At 42.8% G+C, this 21695-nt stretch overlaps 1 protein-coding gene across 1 annotated transcript; it reads left to right on the top strand.

Moving 5' to 3' along the window:
• Positions 1 to 12: 12 nt before the first annotated feature.
• GLOD4 (glyoxalase domain containing 4) lies at positions 13 to 20677 on the top strand. The gene is made up of 9 exons (XM_019926952.3): positions 13 to 153; positions 2947 to 2996; positions 3558 to 3678; positions 7416 to 7560; positions 12951 to 13087; positions 13860 to 13946; positions 14214 to 14327; positions 14418 to 14504; positions 20127 to 20677. Exons 1-9 carry the CDS (start codon positions 64 to 66, stop codon positions 20190 to 20192), a joined length of 897 nt encoding a protein of 298 aa, XP_019782511.1. The 5' UTR covers positions 13 to 63; the 3' UTR covers positions 20193 to 20677.
• The last annotated feature ends 1018 nt before the right edge of the window (positions 20678 to 21695 follow it).

Genomic DNA, 21695 nt, shown 5'->3' with positions numbered 1-21695 from the left:
GACGTCACTACCGCGCCGGCATCCTCTGTGGGCGGTGCGGCGCTGTACGAGTAACGGCTGGTCATGGCGTCTCGTCGATCTTTGCACTTCGTGTTCAAAGTGGGAAACCGCTTCCAGACGGCTTGTTTCTATCGTGATGTCCTGGGAATGAAGGTGGAGACGGGGCGGAGAGGGGTTGGCGCGCGAGGGGGTCGCGGGAGGCTGAGCCCCACATGGCCGAGGGAGGGGAGAAAAGGGTGTGATGTGGATTTCAGCGGGAACCCGGGTGTCCGACCTTAGCCCCTAGACTTCCCATTAGCTCTGTGGTTTTCAACTTCAGGAAGAGCCGTAAGTCGCGGCTTGGGTTAGATGGACTTTGAAAGGGGGTCACACTTACTAGTCGCCGATTGTGTTGCCCACACACGTTCTTTCATTTAAGTTTATTCACGAATGTTTATTCCTGCCCTTGCGAAGCTTCTAGTCTAGTGGGAAAGGCAGTAAATAAAAAGTTATATATAATACTCCTCCGGTGAACAATGACTCTCTTCTGGTTTGGAGCCTTTCGGTTTAGATATCAGCATTAGTCAGAGTTCTGCTTCTCTTGTTGCTGGTTTGAATGGTCTCTTGGATATTCAGTCTCTGGGTGAGTGCTCCAATTCTTCTCTCCATAGTCCAGATCTAAGTGTGAAGTGAGAAGCCATCCTCGTCTCCAACACCTGGAAGTCGCCTCTCTCCAGCTCTGAGCAGCTGTGATTCTGCAGAGATCACCTGGGTGGCAAGCGCTGGTGGAAGCTATTGGGGAGCTTCCTGATAAGCAGGGACTTTAGATGTTGTCAACTGAAACAAAAATGCATAACCTAAAATTTTCGAGTTAAGTTCTTTTTGGGAACCTTACTGAGGACTATAGCCTGGAAGACAGCCTCTCAGATAGCTCTGAGGAACTGCCCCGAAGAGGCAAGGGCGGAGCTAGAATATATATGAGTTTTTTTCTGGGGGGAAAAAAAAACAAAACCACGTAGTTGAACATCAAAAGATTACTGCTAATCACAAAAACAGACATCTCAAGTTAATGCTTCTTTCTTTTTTTTTAACTTGGGATTTTTAAAAATAAACTTATTTATTTATTTTTGGCTGCATTGGGTCTTCGTTGCTAAGCACGGGCTTTCTCTAGTTGCGGCGAGTGGGGGCTACTCTTCACTGCGGTGCGCGGGCTTCTTATTGCGGTGGCTTGTCTTGTTGCGGAGCATGGGCTCTAGGCGCGTGGGCTTCAGTAGTTGTGGCTTGGGGGCTCTAGAGTGCAGGCTCAGTAGTTGTGGCTCATGGGCTAAGTTGCTCCACGGCACGTGGGATCTTCCCGGTCCAGGAAGTGGTCCCCTGCATTGGCAGGCGGATTCTTAAGGACTGCACCACCAGGGAAGTCCCAGAAGATGGGTTCTGGATTCATTGAAATTATTCCTTAGATATGCATCTTAAATATCTAGGGCCAGCATCCAAAGCATGGAATGCTTCTTGTTTTTCTCCATCCTGAATTCCCTTCAAGGTGCACTGTTGGTGGGCCACTGCAGTAGCTGATGCCCTGGTCCTTGTAGAAATGGAGTTGCAGGCGACATTCTTTGTTTACAGTGTGCAAGAGTGCGATTTAATGTAAAGACACCGCAGGAGACATGGAGTGCAAAGGGAGTTACCTGAATTCATCAGTCATTTAAAAAACATCACCCACTTCATGGTTCTGTGTTGGGCTTTGGTGACAAAGATGAAAATAACCCTGGTATCTGTCCTCAATTAAAGCTCCTGGCTTGGAATGGGGGTGGGAATTGTACATTGCTGATGGTAACGGTACTTGAAATTTGATGATGGAAAACCACAGAGCTCTCTCTTAATGTGTTTCCTCATTGATAAAAGGGTGGTTGTAAAGATTAAACACATTATTATATGTGTAGTATTTGACACATGGTATGTCTTATGTAAGTGTTAGCTACCATTATTATAAAAGTACAACAGTAAGAGAGCTTTAACTCTAACCTGGTCCTCAGGAAATAATTCATGGAGACCTTGTACTTGAGGTGACCTCTAGAGATAGGTGGGATATCCATAGACCTAGATTAGAGGGAGGAGTATACTAGAAAAACTGAACAGCCAATGCAAAGTTAAGATATGTTTGGGAAGCACCACTAGTTTTATGTGCCTTTAGTTTTTTGGGGTTTTTTTGTTGTTGTTGGCTGCTCCACACGGCTTACCGGATCTTAGTTCCCTGACCAGGGATCGAACCCCAGCCCTGGCAGTGAGAGCGCGGGGTCCTAACCACTGGACTACCAGGGAAGTCCCTGATAGTATCTTGAATAATATGCTAAGGAATTTGGATTTGATGTCATAAAAAGTGGGGAGCTCTCTTACATTTTAGAACAGGGCAGTGGTGTGATCAGAGCTGTGCTTTAGGGACTTAATTTTATGGTGGTATTAAGGAAAGAGATCAATAAGATGATTTCTAATAAATAGTCTGTGAGAGATGTGATGGGAGCTTGAACTGGAGCAAGAGCTGTGGGACTCAAAAAGGAAAACAGAAACTGACACATTGAGAGCCTACTGTGTAGTAGGTTCTGTGTCAAATGCTTTAATAAATTATCTATTTTCACAACATATTAGGAGACTCAGATCCTAATATGTTGTTCTCAGAGTTACACAACTACTAAGTGAAGGCCACACTTTTTTCACTACACAGTACTGCTTCCCGATCTAAATATAATAGATTTACAACTTTGGTTGGTTGCCTGACCCTTGGTATCAAGCCCATCTTTCTTACCTCTACTACTTCCAGCCTGGGAAAGATATACAGCTCGTTATCTTTTGTTTGTTTTACACAGAAAGCTTACAAATAATAATGTCTGTGTTTTGACATTTTAGTTTGTGCTAAATATGCTGTGTGTACTACTAGGACAACTTTGCCATTAATTCTCATTCCCTTACCAGATTCTTCGGCATGAGGAATTTGAGGAAGGCTGCAGAGCTGCCTGTAATGGGTATGACCCCTTGTTTCTTAAAATCTTCTTTAGTCTCTGAATACTCCTGAAGAACAGAAAGCAGTTTCTCAAAGCGAGTAGAAGGCAGTAGAATAAATTAAGGAGGCAATAAATTAGGGAGGCAGCTTCAGGGTCACAAATAAGTATATGCTGTGGATGAAGCAGTGTCTTATGGAGTATCTCTTAAGCTTAGTAACCATGGCAAGCTGAGAAATTCCAAGGCCTGATGGGAATTGCATGCTTGACAAGTAGGCAAAAAATGAGTTAAGGTCAGGTGGGACAGCTGTCCCTATAGGATTCAGCTCCCTACTTTAAAGAAAAGGTAAACGAATCTTTCCCTCAAGTAAGTGCCAGACAAATGGTCTTTTGAGCCTTTGGTGATGGGGCCCATGAGCGCTGTGCACAGCTGCTCTTAGCACCGGCTGAGGTCATCTCATCCTTATGGGTACTTGGAGGACCAGAAGGGACTGCCCACCTCTTTGTCCCAATAGTTCTTTGGGGGCAACCTGAAGCAGATTTTGTCTGTGGTCACTGGGTTCATTGTTTTTTTCATTTTTCTAGGCCTTATGATGGAAAATGGAGTAAAACAATGGTGGGATTTGGACCTGAGGATGATCATTTTGTTGCAGAACTGACTTACAATTACGGCATTGGCAACTACAAGCTTGGCAATGACTTCATGGTAAATATCATTTTGTTCTAGCAGATTTTTGGCTGTACCTTTTAGAGAGGTCACTGATACGGCTGTAGATAACGACTACTGATTGATGGCTTTGGGGTGCAGTTTAGTGATTAGTTTTTTGATATTTTCTATTTAAAAAAGAACAAAACCAAGAAACCTGCTTGGGCCCCTGTCTCCAAGCTGGCTCAGGGTGAAATGTTTTCTCCCACCACTTAGGAATCAAGCTCAAGACTTAGAGACAGGTTTGAAGGAGACAAGACTCCCCTGGGGGAATGACTGAATCTCAGGAGGTGGAAGGGCCAGAGTCAATGGTTCGTCAGGTCCTCATCACCATCCAGGGAAATATTTTCTCTCTAGTGGACAGTTGTGATTGGGGTGAGTGATTGCAGTCAATCCTAGTCAGAGAAAAATCTGAGAAGGTTTTAAGGATAGAAAGAAGGTGTCATTGCATGCACCGCATTCATTAATGCATTCAAGAATTCAAGTTATTGTGCACCTGTTATAGTAATAGTGTCTGTCATTTGCTGAGCAGTTACTGTGTGCGAGAGGGAATGTCACTGGGCCCAAATACATAGCAAGAGAGGAGTAACTGATTCTTACCCAGAATCTACTGAGCAACTCTACCTCATGCTAGATGTTATTTTGCTCATTTGATCTCGCTATTCCTGTTAACTCATGTTAAAATAATGGTACCTAGATTGAAGTTTGTAGGACCAGATATATATAAAAGTGTTTTGTAAATGGAAAGGACTGCTCAGATATAACATATTAATACATTTCTCTTTCTCACTCTCCATGCCTCTCACTAATTTATTCATTTAACAGATATTTATTGTGACTTGCTCTATGCCATGTACCTTGTTAGTCCTGGGGATACCATTTAGAGTATGTTCCCTGGCCTAAGCAGTTTCCTGTCTGATGGGGGAAACAGGTAAAGAGACAACAAGAATACCGTGTGATAAGTTCTAAGATAGGGATAAGAACAGGGGAATGTGGGAACACACAGGAGGAATTTCCAGCCTGTGCTCAGACAGATGAGAGTTCAGGGACGGCTTCCCAGAAGTGACGTCTGAGCAGGGTGAGGGGGGCAGGGTGGGAGGGTGAGATGGCTGTCCTCAGCATGTGCACAGGCCTGGAGGTGAGAGGGAGCATGGCGCTAAGAGAACTGTGAGTGACTCACTCTGGCTGGAGCTTAGTGTGTGAAGAAGGGAGAGTAGAGTTGAGGCTGGAGGAGTGAGCAGGGGCCACATCATATCAGGACGTTCAGACTTTATTCTGAAAGCAGAGTGGAGCCACTTTTAAGCAGGGGAATGATGCAGTATTTGCCATGCACAAGAATCCGTGGCTAGAGCAGGGAGGTTGGGTTGGCAGGGAGCAGGACTGGAAGTGACGCCACCAGCACACAGGATACACAGCAACCTGCAGTTCCGTAACAAACAAACGCAGCAGTAGTGGGGGAGGGAGGGAGAGGATGGATTTGAGAGATGTCAGAGGTAGAGTTCATAGGATTTGGTGACTGAGTGTATATGAGGGTCTCTGTGTTTCTCCTTATCTTTCTTTTCTTTACTCTCCAAATTTAAATCAGGGAGAAAAAAAAAGAGCAAAACCATCTTGGTGCCATAAACATTTAATCGGCTCAGGTCAAGTGTTGATCAGTGGGCCTGCAGGTACTAGAAGCCATGTAGGTGGAGAACAGCTTGGTGGCTCTACTGTGGGTCTTCCCAGGAGACTTTGGTAGTAAGAGAGCCCTGATGAAAGGTGCCTTCTGTGCTGCTCCTCAGTTCATGGAACACAAAGAAAAATAGGTTAAATAGAACTCCCATATGTATAAAGAACCCCTGTATAGTGAAAAGAAGAGGAAGTCTCTTAAACATTGAAAAAGATGTTCAACTTCCGAGCTGCCATTTGTCATCTATCAGATTGGCAGAAATCAAAAGGTGTGATAACACACTGTGAGGAAGGGTGTGGGAAAACTGCCACACTCATGCATTACTAATAAGAGTGTGAAGTGGTACAGCCTCAAGTTTGGCAGTATCAAAATAATTAGTGCCTTTACCCTTTGACCTTGCAGTTTCACTTCTAGGAGTTTAGTTTATGCATATGTTAACAAATATGTGAAATGACCTATGTATTAAATTATTTATTATTGAGTGCCTGCTATGTGCCAGGCACTGTTCCACGAACTTCGGATAAGCGGTGAACAAAACAGACAGAAATCTGTGCCTGGTAGGGGAGGGGGCCCAGGGCCTGACAGACAACAAATAATAAATTTCAATGAGGCTTCCCTGGTGATGCAGTGGTTGGGAGTCCGCCTGCCGATGCAGGGGACACGAGTTCGTGCCCGGTCCGGGAGGATCCCACGTGCCATGGAGTGGCTGGGCCCGTGAGCCATGGCCGCTGAACCTGCGCGTCTGGAGCCTGTGCTCCGCAACGGGAGAGGCCACAACAGTGAGAGGCCTGCATACGGCAAAAAATAAAATAAAAAAATAAATTTCAATGAATGAGTAAATAATATAATATAATATAATGTAATATATGTTATTGAATATTTTAAAGGTGATTATTGTAATGGGGTAAGAACAGAACAGGATAAGGGGGGTTGGGAGTATGGGGCAAATGACCAGTTTTATTTATTTATTTTTTTTGCAGTACGCGGGCCTCTCACTGTTGTGGCCTCTCCCATTGCGGAGCACAGGCTCCGGATGCGCAGGCTCAGCGGCCATGGCTCACGTGCCCAGCCGCTCCGTGGCATGTGGGATCTTCCCAGACCGGGGCACGAACCCGTGTCCCCTGCATCGGCAGGCAGACTCTCAACCACTGCGCCACCAGGGAAGCCCCCACTTTTAATTTTAAGTGGGGCGTTGAGAGCAGGTTTCCATGAGGAGGTGACATCTGAGCAAAGTCTTGGAGATAAGGGAGTTAGCCGTGTGGATATCTCGGGGAAGAGCATTTCAGCTAGGAAACAGCCGGTGCAAAAGCCCTCAGACAGCGCCTGGCACGTTTTAGAAAACGTGAGGAGGCCAGCATGGCTGGAAAAGAGCCAGGGGAGAGGGGGAGGAGGGGGGCTCAGAAATGACATGGGTCAGATTGTCTTGGCCCTTTCAGGCCATCGTAAGCCATCTGTGAGTGAAATGAAGAGCCATCAAGGGTTTTAAGCAGAGGAACAACAGCATGGGGTTGCCGTCTTGAGATAGACTGTAGGGTGGGTTTCAGAAAGTTTACTCCGGCTGCAGAGTGGATGATGGATTGACAAGACTGGAGGCAGAGAGAGGCTGATCTGCAGTCCAGGCTAGAAACGAGGCCGGGCACATCGGAAGGCATAGTGCGCATTCTTAGGCATTTTGATTAATTTAAATAAAGAATGCCTCGATAGTTGGTTTATGTATTTTGGTTTAAAAAGCAAAATTAAAAAGAGAACATTTTAAATAAGTAGCTGGCGAACCAAGGGTAAGATCAAGATTTCTCTGACCAGATCTCAAAAGTGAGGAGAGATTATCTTTGGTATTAAATGAATCAACTTTCTCTGGCATTTGTGTTTCTGTCCTACAATTCACAAAGTTTAGAATCTTTGTGGGAGAAAAATGTCCAAAACCTACTTCAAAATTACTAGCAGAAAATTTTGAATGCCAATTAAATCTTAGGTGATTTGATGTAAAGGCAGTGGGGTTTTGCTTCATTACCTTCTATAAAAGATCTGTTGTGATTACGCACTTGGATGATACTGTTGTTTGCCATAGGGTATCACGCTCGCTTCTAGCCAGGCTGTCAGCAACGCCAGGAAGCTGGAGTGGCCACTCAGTGAAGTGGCAGAAGGTGTTTTTGAAACCAAAGCCCCAGGAGGATATAAGTTCTATTTGCAGAACCGCAGTCCACCTCAGTCAGGTAATTATCCTCACACTGACAAAAGCCCTCTGTCTAAAGGCTTCTGATGGAAGGAGAGAGGGAGCTCAATTTCTGTCTCCTGTGGAGTCTTTCTATATTGACATGACACATCTTTCCCAAGCCAGTGTTGTTATTTGTCCTCTAAGAAATTATATTCTCATATCAGAATTTGAGTGCATCACTGTAGGGGTTCTGGACTGGTTCTATCTATTCTACTGGTAATGTATCTGTTTAGGATACTTCCAGCTGCAGATATTAGGTACCCAACTGTAGCTTGAATGGTAAGAAGATGTTTTAGTTCACAGAGCAGGCATTCTCTGGGTAGGAAAGACTTCAGGGTTAGTTGATTCAGCAGCTCAGCAATGGCATCAAGAACCCAAATCTTCTCTCTCTGCATCCTCTTGTCCTCAAGGGTCTGCTTCTCCCTCTCAGGGTTGTAGGGTGGCTGCCAGTAGCAGTTGGGGCTACCTGCCTCCACATTCTCATCTGGTAGGAGGAAGAGAAACTGACTTCCTGTGGCTCTTTTTTAAGAGCACAGCAAAACTTTCCCAGAATCTTCCAGCAACTTCCTGGTCAGAATTGATTCCCATGCCTGCTCCTGAACCAATCGCTGGCAGGCAAGAGAAATAGGATTATCCTTAGACCGGTTAGTCGGATCTTGCAGCTAAGGTCAGTTTCCCAGACTACAGTGCTGGCTCTTGGTCAGTGTGGGTGAATGAAGTGAGGAGCCCACCGCTCTGACTGCCGCAGTGAGTGGGAGAGAAACCGCATGACGTTTCACGTACGAGGCATCCTCGTCACACATGTATTTAATTCCTGCAAATTCTGCTACCTGCTCTGCCAAGAGAAAAACAAAAGCAAGAAAAGGGAAAAAAAAATACTGGTGAATAGCAAGGGCACTTCTGCCTGTCATTCAATCAGTGAACACAGGCCCCTAAGTGCACCTGAGGTGAAGACATTCTCTTTCCCCGCTGGTCTGCCTCAAGTCCCCAAGGCCCCTCAGACTGAGCCTGACAGTTGTGTTTATTGCTACTTGCTTTTCTTTCTTTTTTTTTTTAATATTTATTTATTTATTATTTATTTGGCTGCGTTGGGTCTTAGTTGTGGCAGGCAGGCTTCTCTCTAGTTGTGGCGCATGGGCTGTAGGGCGCGGCGGGCTCTGTAGTTGCCCCGCAGCAAGTAGGATCTTAGTTCCTTGACCAGGGATCGAACCCTCATCCCCTGCATTGGAAGGCAGTAGGGAAGTCCCCACTGCTACTTGCTTTTCATCTGGAGCTCAGCAAAAGAAAGAGCGATGTTCCAGTGTGGGAGGTTAGGCTGGTACTGTGGGACGTACTGAGAGATGGTATTTCTGAACTTCACTGGTAATGTAAGGGATTCCTATGAGTATTTTTATTGATAGGTGATAGGTGTTTTATATACTAACTTTGAAACTTAACTCCTGCCACTCATTCCATTATACATTTTTTCCCTAGTCTTAATGATGTTTCAGTACATAAAATAATACAGGACCTCACAATCATAAGGTGTTTTTTTCTTTGCTTTCTAGATTTGGTTTTTATATTCCAAAGATATCAATTTAGGGTATTGACATTAAAATTCAAATATTTTCTAATGACATCATCTTAATTACCTCCAAATAACTTGAAAAGTTTTCCATAGAATCTTTTTTTTTTTTTTTTTTTTTTTTTTTTTGCGGTACACAGTCCTCTCACTGTTGTGGCCTCTCCCGTCGCGGAGCACAGGCTCCGGACGGGCAGGCTCAGCGGCCATGGCTCACGGGCCCAGCCGCTCCGCGGCATGTGGGATCTTCCCGGACCGGGGCACGAACCTGTGTCCCCTGCATCAGCAGGCGGACTCTCAACCACTGCGCCACCAGGGAAGCCCCATAGAATCTTTTCTTTGGTCACTATTTTTAATTTTTTAATTTTTAATTTTTTTTATTTTTTTGCGGTACGCGGGCCTCTCACTGCTGCGGCCTCTCCCGTTGCAGAACACAGGCTCCGGGCGCGCAGGCCCTGCGGCCATGGCTCACGGGCCCAGCCGCTCTGCGGCACGTGGGATCCTCCCGGATCGGGGCACGAACCCACGTCCCTTGCATCGGCAGGCGGACTCTCAATCACTGCGCCACAGGGAAGCCCTGGTCACTATTTGTTTTTTGAATTTTATTTTATTTTTTATACAGCAGGTTCTTTTTAGTTATCCATTTTATACATATTAGTGTATATATGTCAATCCCAATCTCCCAATTCATGACACCACCACCACCTCCCGCCACTTTCCCCCCCTGGAGTCCATACGTTTGTTCTCTACATCTGTGTCTCAATTTCTGCCCTGCAAACCGGTACCATTTTCCTAGGTTCCACATATATGCGTTAATAAACGATATTTGTTTTTCTCTTTCTGACTTACTTCACTCTGTATGACAGTCGCTAGATTCATCATAAGATGTTTTTGTTCTTTGGAATGATAATACCTTTGGGGCATTAATTTCTGGTTGGTGATATAGTCAAATCTATAAGTCTAGCCTGGTGTCCATACTTCTTTGAATGAATCACTCCTGTGTAGTTTCACCCACTATGACTGTTCCTGCCCCTACCTCCCTTCAGGGTCTGAATCACCTGGAATTTGTTGATGTCTCAGTGAATGGGGAAAACTAAAACAGTCTGCCAGGTAGAGGCACCTGTGAGAAACACCTTGCTTTAGCCATGGTATTGCTTGTCTAGAAAACGGGACTAAGGCAGTGAAAACTGAAGGAAAATGCACTGAATTTATCCTAGTCAGATACAGACTTGGAACAGCTCTTCAAAAAGTCACTTTACAAACTCCTTAAAGAAAAATTTTAGTGTAATATCTAAAAAGACTATCCAAAAAGACTTTTAAGATACTCCTCAAACAACTTGTGTCTCAGAAGCTGGAGTTTCTTCATATGCTTCAACTAAACAATATATTGCAACAGACAGGGTACAGAAGCAGATGTAAGAATCCAGCTATCTTCTACTAATCCAGACCTTAAAGAGATTCGCAAAAACGTAAAACAATGCTGTTCTTGTCATTGCTTGTTTTGGAAAACACAAGTTGTTTTTCACAAAAAAAATGTAATATTATTTTTAAATGAATTAATATGTAAATTTAAAAAGTCATTTTACACTATAAAAGTTTCCAATAATGATAAGTGTTTAAATATAACTTTTATTCTTTTTACAAAAAAAATAGATTTTTTTCCCCTAGACACACAGATACGCAAAAATAAGGAAGAAGAAAAGAGATAACCACTGTTAACATTTTACTTATTTTATTTATTTGGTTGCACTGGGTCTTAGTTGCAGCATGCATATGGGATCTAGTTCCCTGACCAGGGATCGAACCCGGGCCCCCTGCATTGGGAGCATAGAGTCTTATCCACTGCACCACCAGGGTAGTCCCTGTTAACATTTTAGAGTATATCTTTCCAATCTTTTATCAAAAGAAATAAATATATAATTAAATATATATGGGATTCCATTGTGTGACATTGTAGGAAGAGAAACAGTTGTCTGTTGTTAGATATTCATGTTGTCTCTGGTGTTTCGTTGTTATGAGCAACACTGTGATGAATGTCTTTGTGACAAAAGGCCTTCATACATCCGCAGTCACTTCTTTAATTGCTGAAAATGGGATTGCTCTTTCAAAAGCAGTGGAGGGTTTTTAGATACATTTTGTCAAATTGTTGCTCAGAAACATACTAATTTACACTCTGCCATTATTACATGATTGTGGTTTTTTCCCCCGTACTATAACAGTTAACACTGTGAACTTTTAAAATTATTTGCTAATTAGATAACAAAATGTTTTATTTGAATTCTATTTATTTATTTATTTTTGGCGTGTTGGATCTTCGTTTCTGTGCGAGAGCTTTCTCTAGTTGTGGCGAGTGGGGGCCGCTCTTCATCACGGTGCGCGGGCCTCTCACTGTCGTGGCCTCTCTTGTTGCAGAGCACAGGTTCCAGACGCACAGGCTCAGTAGTTGTGGCTCACAGGCCTAGTTGCTCCGCGGCATGTGGGGTCTTCCCAGACCAGGGCTCGAACCCGTTTTCCCTGCATTGGCAGGCGGATTCTCAACCACTGCGCCACCAGGGAAGCCCCTTATTTGAATTCTAATTTCTTTGTGAGGTCAAACATGCATTCATATGTTCATTGACTGTTCCAGTTCCTCCTTTTGTGGATTACTGCTTCGTGCCTTTTGCTTATTTTTCCAGGACGTGCATCTTTTCCTTATGATGTTTAAAGGTGATTTAAATATTAAGGACTTTTTGTCATATATGTTGTTAAAAAACTGTTTCCTACTTTGTTTTATTCTTTAATTTTGATAGTAATCCTTTTTTTTTTGATTGTTGTCTAGGGGTTTTCCATTTCATGTAATTAACCTAGCACATTTTTTTCTTCATGGTTTTTCTATCTTTAGTGTCAGATTAGATCTTTCTGGGCTTCCCTGGTGGCACAGTGGTTAAGAATCCACCTGCCAATGCAGGGGACACGGGTTCGAGTCCTGGTCTGGGAAGATCCCACATGCCGCGGAGCAACTAAGCCCATGCGCCACAACTACTGAGCCTGTGCTCTAGAGCCCGCGAGCCACAGCTACTGAGCCTGTGCGCCACAGCTACTGAAGCCCTCATACCTAGAGCCCGTGCTCCACAACAGGAGAAGCCACCGCAGTGAGAAGCCCGTGCACCGCAACAAAGAGTAGCCCCCGCTCACCACAGCTAGAGAAAGCCTGCACACAGCAACAAATACCCAATGCAGCCAAAATAAATTGATAGATAAAATAAATATTTTAAAAATCTTATTTATAAAAAGAAGTCTTTCTCCACCCCAAAATTGTTTAAATAATCACCCATTTCTAGTATTTTCACGGTTTCAGTCTTTAAACAATCCTTTAACTCATTAGGAATGTATTTTGCCATTTAGTTTAAAGGTGTAGCTTCTTCCCACCAAATAAGAAGTCAGTTATCTTTTTTTTTTTTAATTATTTATTTATTTTTGGCTGCGTTGGGTCTTTGTTGCTGTGCGTGGGCTTTCTCTAGTTGCGGTGAGCGGGGGCTGCTCTTCATTGCGGTGCACGGGCTTCTCATTGTGGTGGCTTCTCTTGTTGCGGAGCACGGGCTTTAGGCATGCAGGCTTCAGTAGTTGTGGCACGTAGGCTCAGTAGTTGTGGTGCATGGGCTTAGTTGCTCCGCGGAAGCCAGTTATCTTAATGCCGTTTATCTTTATTGAATAATCTGCCCTTTCACACTGACTTAAAATCCCTTTCTTATAAACTAAATTCTTATATATACTTGAGCCTGTTTGGGTCCTTCTCTTCCATTCCTTTGCACTGCCCTGTTCATTCCTGCTGTTTCGTTACCCTACAGATCCTGTATTAAAAGTAACTCTAGCAGTGTCTGATCTTCAGAAGTCCTTGAACTACTGGTCTAATCTACTGGGAATGAAAATTTATGAAAAAGATGAAAAGAAGCAGAGGGCTTTGCTGGGCTATGCTGATAACCAGGTGAGCAATCTTGGAGAGAAATAATCTGTTACTATGAGTTTGGCTTATAAATAAAGTTAACATGAAGGTTATTCTCATAGTTTCTTCATAGTAATTCAATATTTAGGACAGAAGAAAATTAAAATTGCTGGTAAGCTCACCACCCAGATATTACCTTTGTTTATATTGGGGGAATGTGTCCTTTCAGGAGTGGATTTGCTGAGTCAGAAGAGATGTAGGCAAGATTTAATGCTGTAATGATAATCTTTTTTTTTTTTTTCTCTTAATAACTTAGCATTTGAGCATGATTTAGTCCTTTTACTTTAAGCCAGAAGGTCTACTCCTAGGAATTTATTTTACAAACGTACTTATCCTACACGTGCACAAAGAAATATGTACAAGGTTATCTGCTGCGGCATTGTTTGTAATAGCAAAATATAAGAAATAACCTAAATGCCCTGTGGATTCAAGCAATAGTTCAGCCATTTATGGTTCATCCATAGAATGGATTAGTAAGCAGCCATCAAAAAGAATGAGGCGAGTCTCTATGTGCTGAGATGGTAACATTAATTGGAGAAAAACAAGGGACAGAATGGTGCATAAATTATGCTACCATTTGTGTAAAAAAGAAAAAAGGCTATATGCCTGTGGATGCCTGCTGACTGGTTGCCTCTGGGGTGAGAGTAAGAGGGAGACTGAGAATTTACTTTATTCCTTTAGCCCTGTTTGAATTTTTTTCTTTTACCACGTAACCTGTTCCGAAAAATAAACCCGCTTTCTCATGTCTTTTCAGTGTAAGCTGGAGCTACAGGGCATCCAAGGGGCAGTTGTGCATGCAACAGCTTTTGGACGAATTGCCTTTTCTTGCCCCCAGAAAGAGGTAATGTTTGGTACCAGGTCTTTTGTTTAAACTCTGTGACTCGCTAGTTCAAACAGCTAGGAAACTTGACCCTCCCTTCTCTAGGTTCATGTTGATTGTGGCTTTGGTATCAAGTTCAGCAGTTGTCTCGAGCAGCTGAGATATAAAATCAAACAAGTGGCGCCAGAGTTTTCTGGTTGATCTGAGATTCCTCTGGGGCTTTCGAGGACCACAGCCCAAGAGTGGTGTGGGACCCCTTGCTCACTTTGCTTTTTTGTTTTCCTCAAGTTGTCAGACTTAGAAGATTTGATGAAAAGGGAGAACCAGAAGATTCTGACTCCCCTGGTGAGTCTGGACACTCCAGGGAAAGCAACAGTGCAAGTTATCATTTTGGCCGACCCTGTAAGTATTACCTAGGAACAGGACAGGCTGCACCAGGGCTTTCTTCTGAGGTGTCTTTTTGCCAAATTTCTTTTCTCTCTTTTGGTGTAGGATGGACATGAAATTTGCTTTGTGGGGGATGAAGCATTTCGAGAACTCTCTAAGATGGATCCAGAGGGAAGCAAATTATTGGATGACGTGAGTCTCTTTTCTAAATTTATCTCACCTTCAGCTCAAGGGGGTGCTGTTAAGTGTATATGAAGAAGGACCCAAGCATCAGGGCCAGTTCTTACTTTCAGAACCGTGTCCTTTTGAGGTGACTTTTTGAGCCAGAGGCTTGTGTCAACTTCATTGCCACCTATGTGACTCTTATCTGGGTGCGGTATGTGTGCCTTCCCTCCACCTCGGGCTGCCTTGGAGAACCACTGCTGCTAAATACATCACTGTTCTGCTCGGTGATCGGAAGTGCCCCGACGCCACCCCCTCTCACTACCTTAGCCCCTTGGTCATCTCTTCTCCACTCTACAGCATCGTTCTCTTCCTTCCTAGCAAATTGTTCTCATAAGCATACAAACTAACTCTAGTATCTTCTAAAAATCTTTTATTGACCCCATATCCCTTCTCCAGATTTGTTTTAAAAATCTCCCTACACGCCGTTTCTACTTCTTACCTCCCATTCACACTTCACTCTGTTCTGCATTGGCTCCTGTCACGCAGTGAGACGCTCGCATTGACATCATCGGTGACCTCCTCTTGCCAAATCCAGTGACTGTTTTTCTATCCTCATCAAACACGATCTTTTAGCAGCATGCAGTGTTGTACCCCAGCTTCTAGCACATACCTCATATGTAGCTGGAACTCAGTGAATACTATGCTGCTGCTGCTGCTGAAAGGAATGAATCAATCTGTCCTGGTTCTGTCGCTTAGGATCTATGTGACTGACCTTAAGAAATTTACTTCAAGTCTCTAAACTGTAGTTTCTTATCCAAAAATTTGAGGAAATAAGATTATCCACCTCATAGGATTGTTGTGTTGTTTATAGAGCTTGGCAAACTGCTGACATAATAACGGACACTCAATTGTTGTTCATTAAAGCTGGAAATGTACAAAAAATATAGCGTTTACAAATTTTACCATAAAGGAAAATAGAATCTCAGGCAACCTCTTAGTTGACAAATTGGCTAGATTGTTCTTCTTGCTCTTTCATATCACTGACCAACTTCCTCCTCTTTTTTTATTTTAAAATATTTATTTACTTACTTTTATTTGGTTGTGCGGGTCTTAGTTGCAGCAGGCGGTATCCTTAGTTGTGGCTCGCAGGCTCCTTAGTTGCGTTGTGGCCTGTGGGCTGCTTAGTTGCAGTACGTGGGCTCCTTAGTTGTGGCATGCGTGTGGGATCTAGTTCCTTGACCAGGAATCGAACCTGGGCCCCCTGCATTTGGAGCACGGAGTCTTATCCACTGCGTCACTAGGGAAGTCCCCAACTTCCTCCTCTTTTGAGCTCTCTTCTCCCTTGATGTTGGGGATCCTGCCATCTTCCTATCTCTCTGACAGCTTCCCCTCAGCCACAGGCATCTTTTTCTGTGACTGATCCTGAAATGATTTTGCCCACGGTCCCATCTTGGCTGTCTTTTACTCTCTCATTGTACATTCTTTCTCTTCTCTGAGTAGAAGTTACCTGTTACTCTGGTCATCTCTGCGCAGAGCTTCAGCCATCATCCATTCTCAACTTCCTAACTTCTAGTTCCCACTCCCCACTAAGCTCTAAATGAGCATTTTTCATTGTTGTTACTGCGGTAAAATATACATAGAATTAAAGTGTACAGAAAGTTTAGTGTCCACTTTGATGAGTTTTGACAGTTACATATACTCGTATAACCACTACTCAAAATATAGAGTATTTTCATTGTTATAGCAAGTTCTGTTGTGCCCATTTCTAGGTCCCAACCCCTCCTCCCAGCAGCAACTACTGTTCTGAATTCTGTCATATGAATTTTGTCTGTCCTTGGACTTCATATAGATGGAATGGCTTCTTTCAGTCAATGTAACATTTTTGAGATTCCTCAGTGTAATTGTACATGCCAGAATTCTTTTTTCTTTGCTGAGTGGTATTCAATTTTATGAATATAACAATTTGCTTATCCATTCTTCCAATGGTGGACATTGAAGTTTTTTCCAGATTTTTATCTATTTTAAGGAAGACTGCTCTGAACATTCTCACGTAACTCTTCTTATGGACATGTGTTTCATTTCTCTTGGGTAAATACCTGGGAGGGGAATTGCTTTTACTTTCTAAGAAACTGCCAAACAGTTGTCCAAAGTGATTGAACCGCTTTACACTATTGGCCATGTATGTATAGAAGAGTTCCAGCTGCTCTGCATCCTCACCAACATTTGTGTGTTGTCTTTTGTCCGTTTCTTTCTGTAACAGATTTTATTTTTAATATTTCATGATTTAAAATTCCATATATACACAAAAGAGTACAAAATCCCTATGTGACTGTCACCAGTCAACTCTGCCATAATTTTTCATCATTCCTTTCCACCCCACTTGTTTTTTTGGCAGTGGGGATATTTGTTGGAGAATTTTAAGGCAAATTTCAGACATCATGGCATTTCAACCCTAAATACTTAAGTATTTTACACATTTTAAGATGATTTGAAAAGTGAAAATTACAACATTGTAAAGGAACTATACTCCAATAAAAATAAGTTTTAAAAAAAGCAAAAATTAAGGAATTTTCATATATACAATATTGATATAATCACACTTAAAAAATATATCCTTTTTTTTTTTACAGTTAACACAGTGTTATATTGCCTCCTTATATCAACCTCTTATTTATTTATTTCATTGCGTTGGGTCTTCATTGCGGTGCGTGGGCTTCTCATCACAGTGGCTTCTCTTGTTGCGGAGCATGGGTTCTAGGCGTGTGGGCTCAGTAGTTGTGGCTCGTGGGCTCTGTGCAGGCTTCTCATTGCTGTGGCTTCTCTTGCTGTGGAGCATGGGCTCTAGTCACATGGGCTCATTAGTTGTGGTGCACGGGTTTAATTGCTCCACGGCATGTGGGATCTTCCCGGACCTGGGATCCAACCCGTGTCCCCTGCATTGGCAGGTGGATTCTTTTTTTTTTTTAACATCTTTATTGGAGTATAATTGCTTTACATATATCCCATATCTTCTCCCTCTCGCATCTCCCTCCCACCCCTCTAGGTGGACACAAAGCACCGAGCTGATCTCCCTGCGCTATGTGGCTGCTTCCCACTAGCTATCTGTTTTACGTTTGGTAGTGTATATATGTCCATGCCACTCTCTCACTTCGTCCCAGCTTACCCTTCCCCCTCCCCATGTCCTCAAGTCCATTCTCTATGTCTGCATCTTTATTCCTGTCCTGCCCCTAGGTTCTTCAGAACCCTTTTTTTTAGAATCCATATATATGTGTTAGCATACAGTATTTGTTTTTCTCTTTCTGACTTACTTCACTCTGTATGACAGTCTGTAGGTCCATCCACCTCACTACAGATAACTCAATTTCATTTCTTTTTATGGCTGAGTAATATTCCATTGTATATATGTGCCACATCTTCTTTATCCATTCATCTGTCGATGGACACTTAGCTTGCTTCCATGTCCTGACTATTGTAAATAGAGCTGCAATGAACATTGTGGTACATGACTCTTTTTGAGTTATGGTTTTCTCAGGGTGTATGCCCAGTAGTGGGATTACTGGGTTGTATAGTAGCTCTATTTTTAGTTTTTTGAGAAACCTCCATACTGTTCTCCATAGTGGCTGTATCAATTTACATTCCCACCAACAGTGCAGGAGGGTTCCCTTTTCTCCACACCCTCTCCAGCATTTATTGTTTGTAGATTTTTTTGATGATGGCCATTCTGACCGGTGTGAGGTGATACCTCATTGTAGTTTTGATTTGCATTTCTCTAATGATTAGTGATGTTGAGCATCCTTTCATGTGTTTGTTGTCAATCTGTATGTCTTCTTTGGAGAAATGTCTATTTAGGTCTTCTGCCCATTTTTGGATTGGGTTGTTTGTTTTTTTGATATTGAGCTGCATGAGCTGCTTGTATATTTTGGAGAGTAATCCTTTGTCCATTGCTTTGTTTGCAAATATTTTCTCCCATTCTGAGGGTTGTCTTTTCATCTTGTTTACGGTTTCCTTTGCCTTGAAAAAGCTTTTAAGTTTCATTAGGTCCCATTTGTTTATTTTTGTTTTTATTTCCATTTCTCTAGGAGGTGGGTCAAAAAGGATCTTGCTGTGATTCATGTCATAGAGTGTTCTGCCTGTGTTTTCTTCTAAGAGTTTTATAGTGTCTGGCCTTACATTTAGGTCTTTAATCCATTTTGAGTGAGTGAGTTCTACCTCTGAAATCCTTTGTCTATCTACTTCCCTTTTGAAAAAGCTCTCATTTTCACCTGCAATACCGCAAAAGCCTCCTCCCACCTTCCAGTCAATCCCTGTTGCTAGCACTAGCTCTCTAAAGCATCAATCCAGTAATTTAAAAAACGGTTTAGGGGCTTCTCTGGGTGGCTCAGTGGTTAAGAATCCACCTGCCAGTGCAGGGGACACGCGTTCGAGCCCTGGGTCCGGGAAGATCCCACGTGCCGGGGAGCAACTAAGCCCATGCACTACAATTACTGAGCCTGCACTCTGCAGCCCGCAAGCCACAACTGCTGAGCCCATGCGCTTAGAGCTCGTGCTCCGCAATGAGAAGCCGGCGCACCGCAAAGAAGAGTAGCCCCCGCTCACCACAATTAGAGAAAGCCCCTGCGCAGCAATGAAGACCCAGAGCAGCCTAAATAAGTAAATAAATAAATAAAATTTTTAAAAAAGAGACTTCAGTTTTAAGCTGGGCTCCCCTGCCCTCCCTGCCCACAAGCCCCTTTCTATGACCTCAACCTCATGGAATGGTAGGATAAAAGGACTCTGGTGGAACCAAAACATATTGTTATTAACAAGACTTCTTTTTTAATTAAGAGGTTCCAAACCAAACAGTACCAACATCAGCGGAATGGTGTGGGAGGAGGCGTGGAAAAAGGAAATCATTCCAGGCTCATTGCTAAGACGTCAAAATAGCTTTTCACATTTGGTCTCATCATTAGACTGAGTCTCCTGAGCACTAAAGATTCTTGAGAGCCCACCCAGACTCTGAGAATGACAGCACTTTCTGTTCCAAAGAGCCCACAGCAGGGTGTGCTTGGCCTGCTCTCCAGGCAGCGTCAGCCGCACTTTCCGGCTGCAGGCTCTGCCCTTTACTCTGCAAAATGAGAACTAACAAGCGATTGCTTGATACCCATCAGCATCCTCTGTCAAAGTAAACACAAGACTCTATACTGAATGAACATTTTTTCTTCTTTTTTTAGTTAATTAATAATTAATTTTTTGGCTGCGTTGGGTCTTTGTTGCTGTGCCCGGGCTTTCTCTAGTTGCAGTGAGCGGGGGCTACTCTTCGTTGCGGTGCGTGGGCTTCTCATTGCGGTGGCTTCTCCTGTTGCAGAGCACAGACTCTAGGCACGTAGGCTTCAGTAGTTGTGGCACGTAGGCTCTAGAGGGCAGGCTCAGTAGTTGTAGGGCATGGGTTTATTTGCTCCGCGGCGTGTGGGATCTTCCCGGGCCAGGGCTCGAACCCATGTTCCCTGCGTTAGCAGGCGGATTCTTAACCACTGTGCCACCATAGAAGTCCCTGAACATCTTTTAATTGTTAATTTCTTGATTGTGGGCAGTGCAGTGAGGTATGAAGTAGACTATGTGTTTTATTTTATGGATTGAGAATAAATAAATATTCCAATTCTGTTTCTATAGGCAATGGCAAAAGATAAAAGTGATGAATGGTTTGCTGCACAAAATAAACCAAAGGCTTCAGGTTAACGGAAGACATCACGTGGAACAAGCATTAGTGATTCCTGTCGAACACCTGTGAGGCCTGATGTGTGCATTATGTGACAAATGTTCTCACAACGTGGTGGTTTCCTGTGTGGGCAGAGAGGCTGGGTGGTGAAGATTTGTGTATTTTTATCTTTGAGAGCTCTGATATATTTTAGAGAGAAGATCCTATCATTATCAGTCCATTTAGAGGAGAGCTCTTGCTGTCATCTGTGCCATCCCTGGAAGGGTACATTTTTTGTGTAACTGTATTACATTAGTAATCAATTCTTCTGCAGCCTGGGACAGCTGTATTGAACAGGACCTTTGGTTGGGAATGGAGGGAATTTTGATAAGTATGTAGATTTAATGAGAACAAATAAACCCAAATCAATTGCTTACAGCAGGAGTACTTCCAGTACCTGGTGACAGTATGCTGTTCTAATGTCTTAACTCTGGCAGGCCTTGACCAATAAAAACTTTTAAAGAAATTTTGTGCCTTGAACCAAAAGACTTGGTTAACGTTCCCACATTTTTTGCTTTAAATTTTTGAGTAGCCAGAGAAAACAGACAAAAGGATCTAATGTATTATGTTGCTACACGCCTGGCTCTGTGCTAGTTTCTCTCTCTCCCTCTCTCTCTATATGTATATTTTTTTCTTTTAATCCTCATAAGAAGAGACCATGTTAGATTTCTTAGTGATGAATTAAATGATTTCTTCAGCATGAAAAACTTTTTTTTAATATTTTCTTGTTTTCTATTTGATTCTGCAGAACAAATCAGTTTTAATCACTGGAAATAGAATTAAGTTGGGCATAGTTATTATGAAATGTTTTTTGAAATTATGCTTCTGAAATCAAGCTGTTACAACCAACCTGTAAGACTCATTATTTAAAGTGGTTGCCAGGTTCAAACTATAGGGAAAAAACTGATGAGATTGGAAATGATTGACTCAGAAGATATCTGTTCCTGTACAATATACATGAAATTACTTGTAAATCATAGCCTCTGCTGTTCTCCCTTGCTGGCAGGGTAGGGTATGGAAATTTCAGAGTGAGTTTCAGCTCACCTTCTGATAGGGCTATCTTAACCTTCACTGAGAGGAAAAAATTATTTCCCAGCTCCACAGCACTTTTCATTCCACTTAAATTCTCTATCTTAGGGAAGCAATTGTGAGTTTCAAAGCAAATCAAGCTATGTTCCTCCTGTCGACAGTTGGTTCACTTTTTTTTTTTTCCTATGCATGGGGAAATTATTATATGAATTTTGAATAATCAAGTAAATGCCTCTGTCTTCTTTAGACTATGATTTGTTAATTCTCAGATTTTCTAATTAATAATTAGATTATTAATTCTTGATGTTTATCTCTGGTAATACTGTTCTCCTGAAAAGAATCTATACTTCTCCCAGTGTATTAGGCTGTTGTGATGTGGCCTTTCTTTTTTTTTGGCTGCGCTGCACGGCATGTGGGATCTTAGTTCCCTGACCAGGGATCAAACACGCACCCCC

The sequence above is a fragment of the Tursiops truncatus genome, chromosome 20 (genome assembly GCF_011762595.2).
Source record: "Tursiops truncatus isolate mTurTru1 chromosome 20, mTurTru1.mat.Y, whole genome shotgun sequence".
Taxonomy (NCBI): Eukaryota; Metazoa; Chordata; class Mammalia; order Artiodactyla; family Delphinidae; genus Tursiops; species Tursiops truncatus.
This window is presented reverse-complemented; position numbering and strand designations above follow the sequence as displayed.

Coding starts and splice junctions, on each gene's coding strand:
- GLOD4 (XM_019926952.3), top strand. CDS start 64: ATGGCGTCTCGTCGATCTTTGCACTTCGTGTTCAAAGTGGGAAACCGC. Junction 13,088..13,859: donor TGGGCTATGCTGATAACCAG/GTGAGCAATCTT, acceptor ATGTCTTTTCAG/TGTAAGCTGGAGCTACAGGG. Junction 14,328..14,417: donor TTATCATTTTGGCCGACCCT/GTAAGTATTACC, acceptor CTTTTGGTGTAG/GATGGACATGAAATTTGCTT.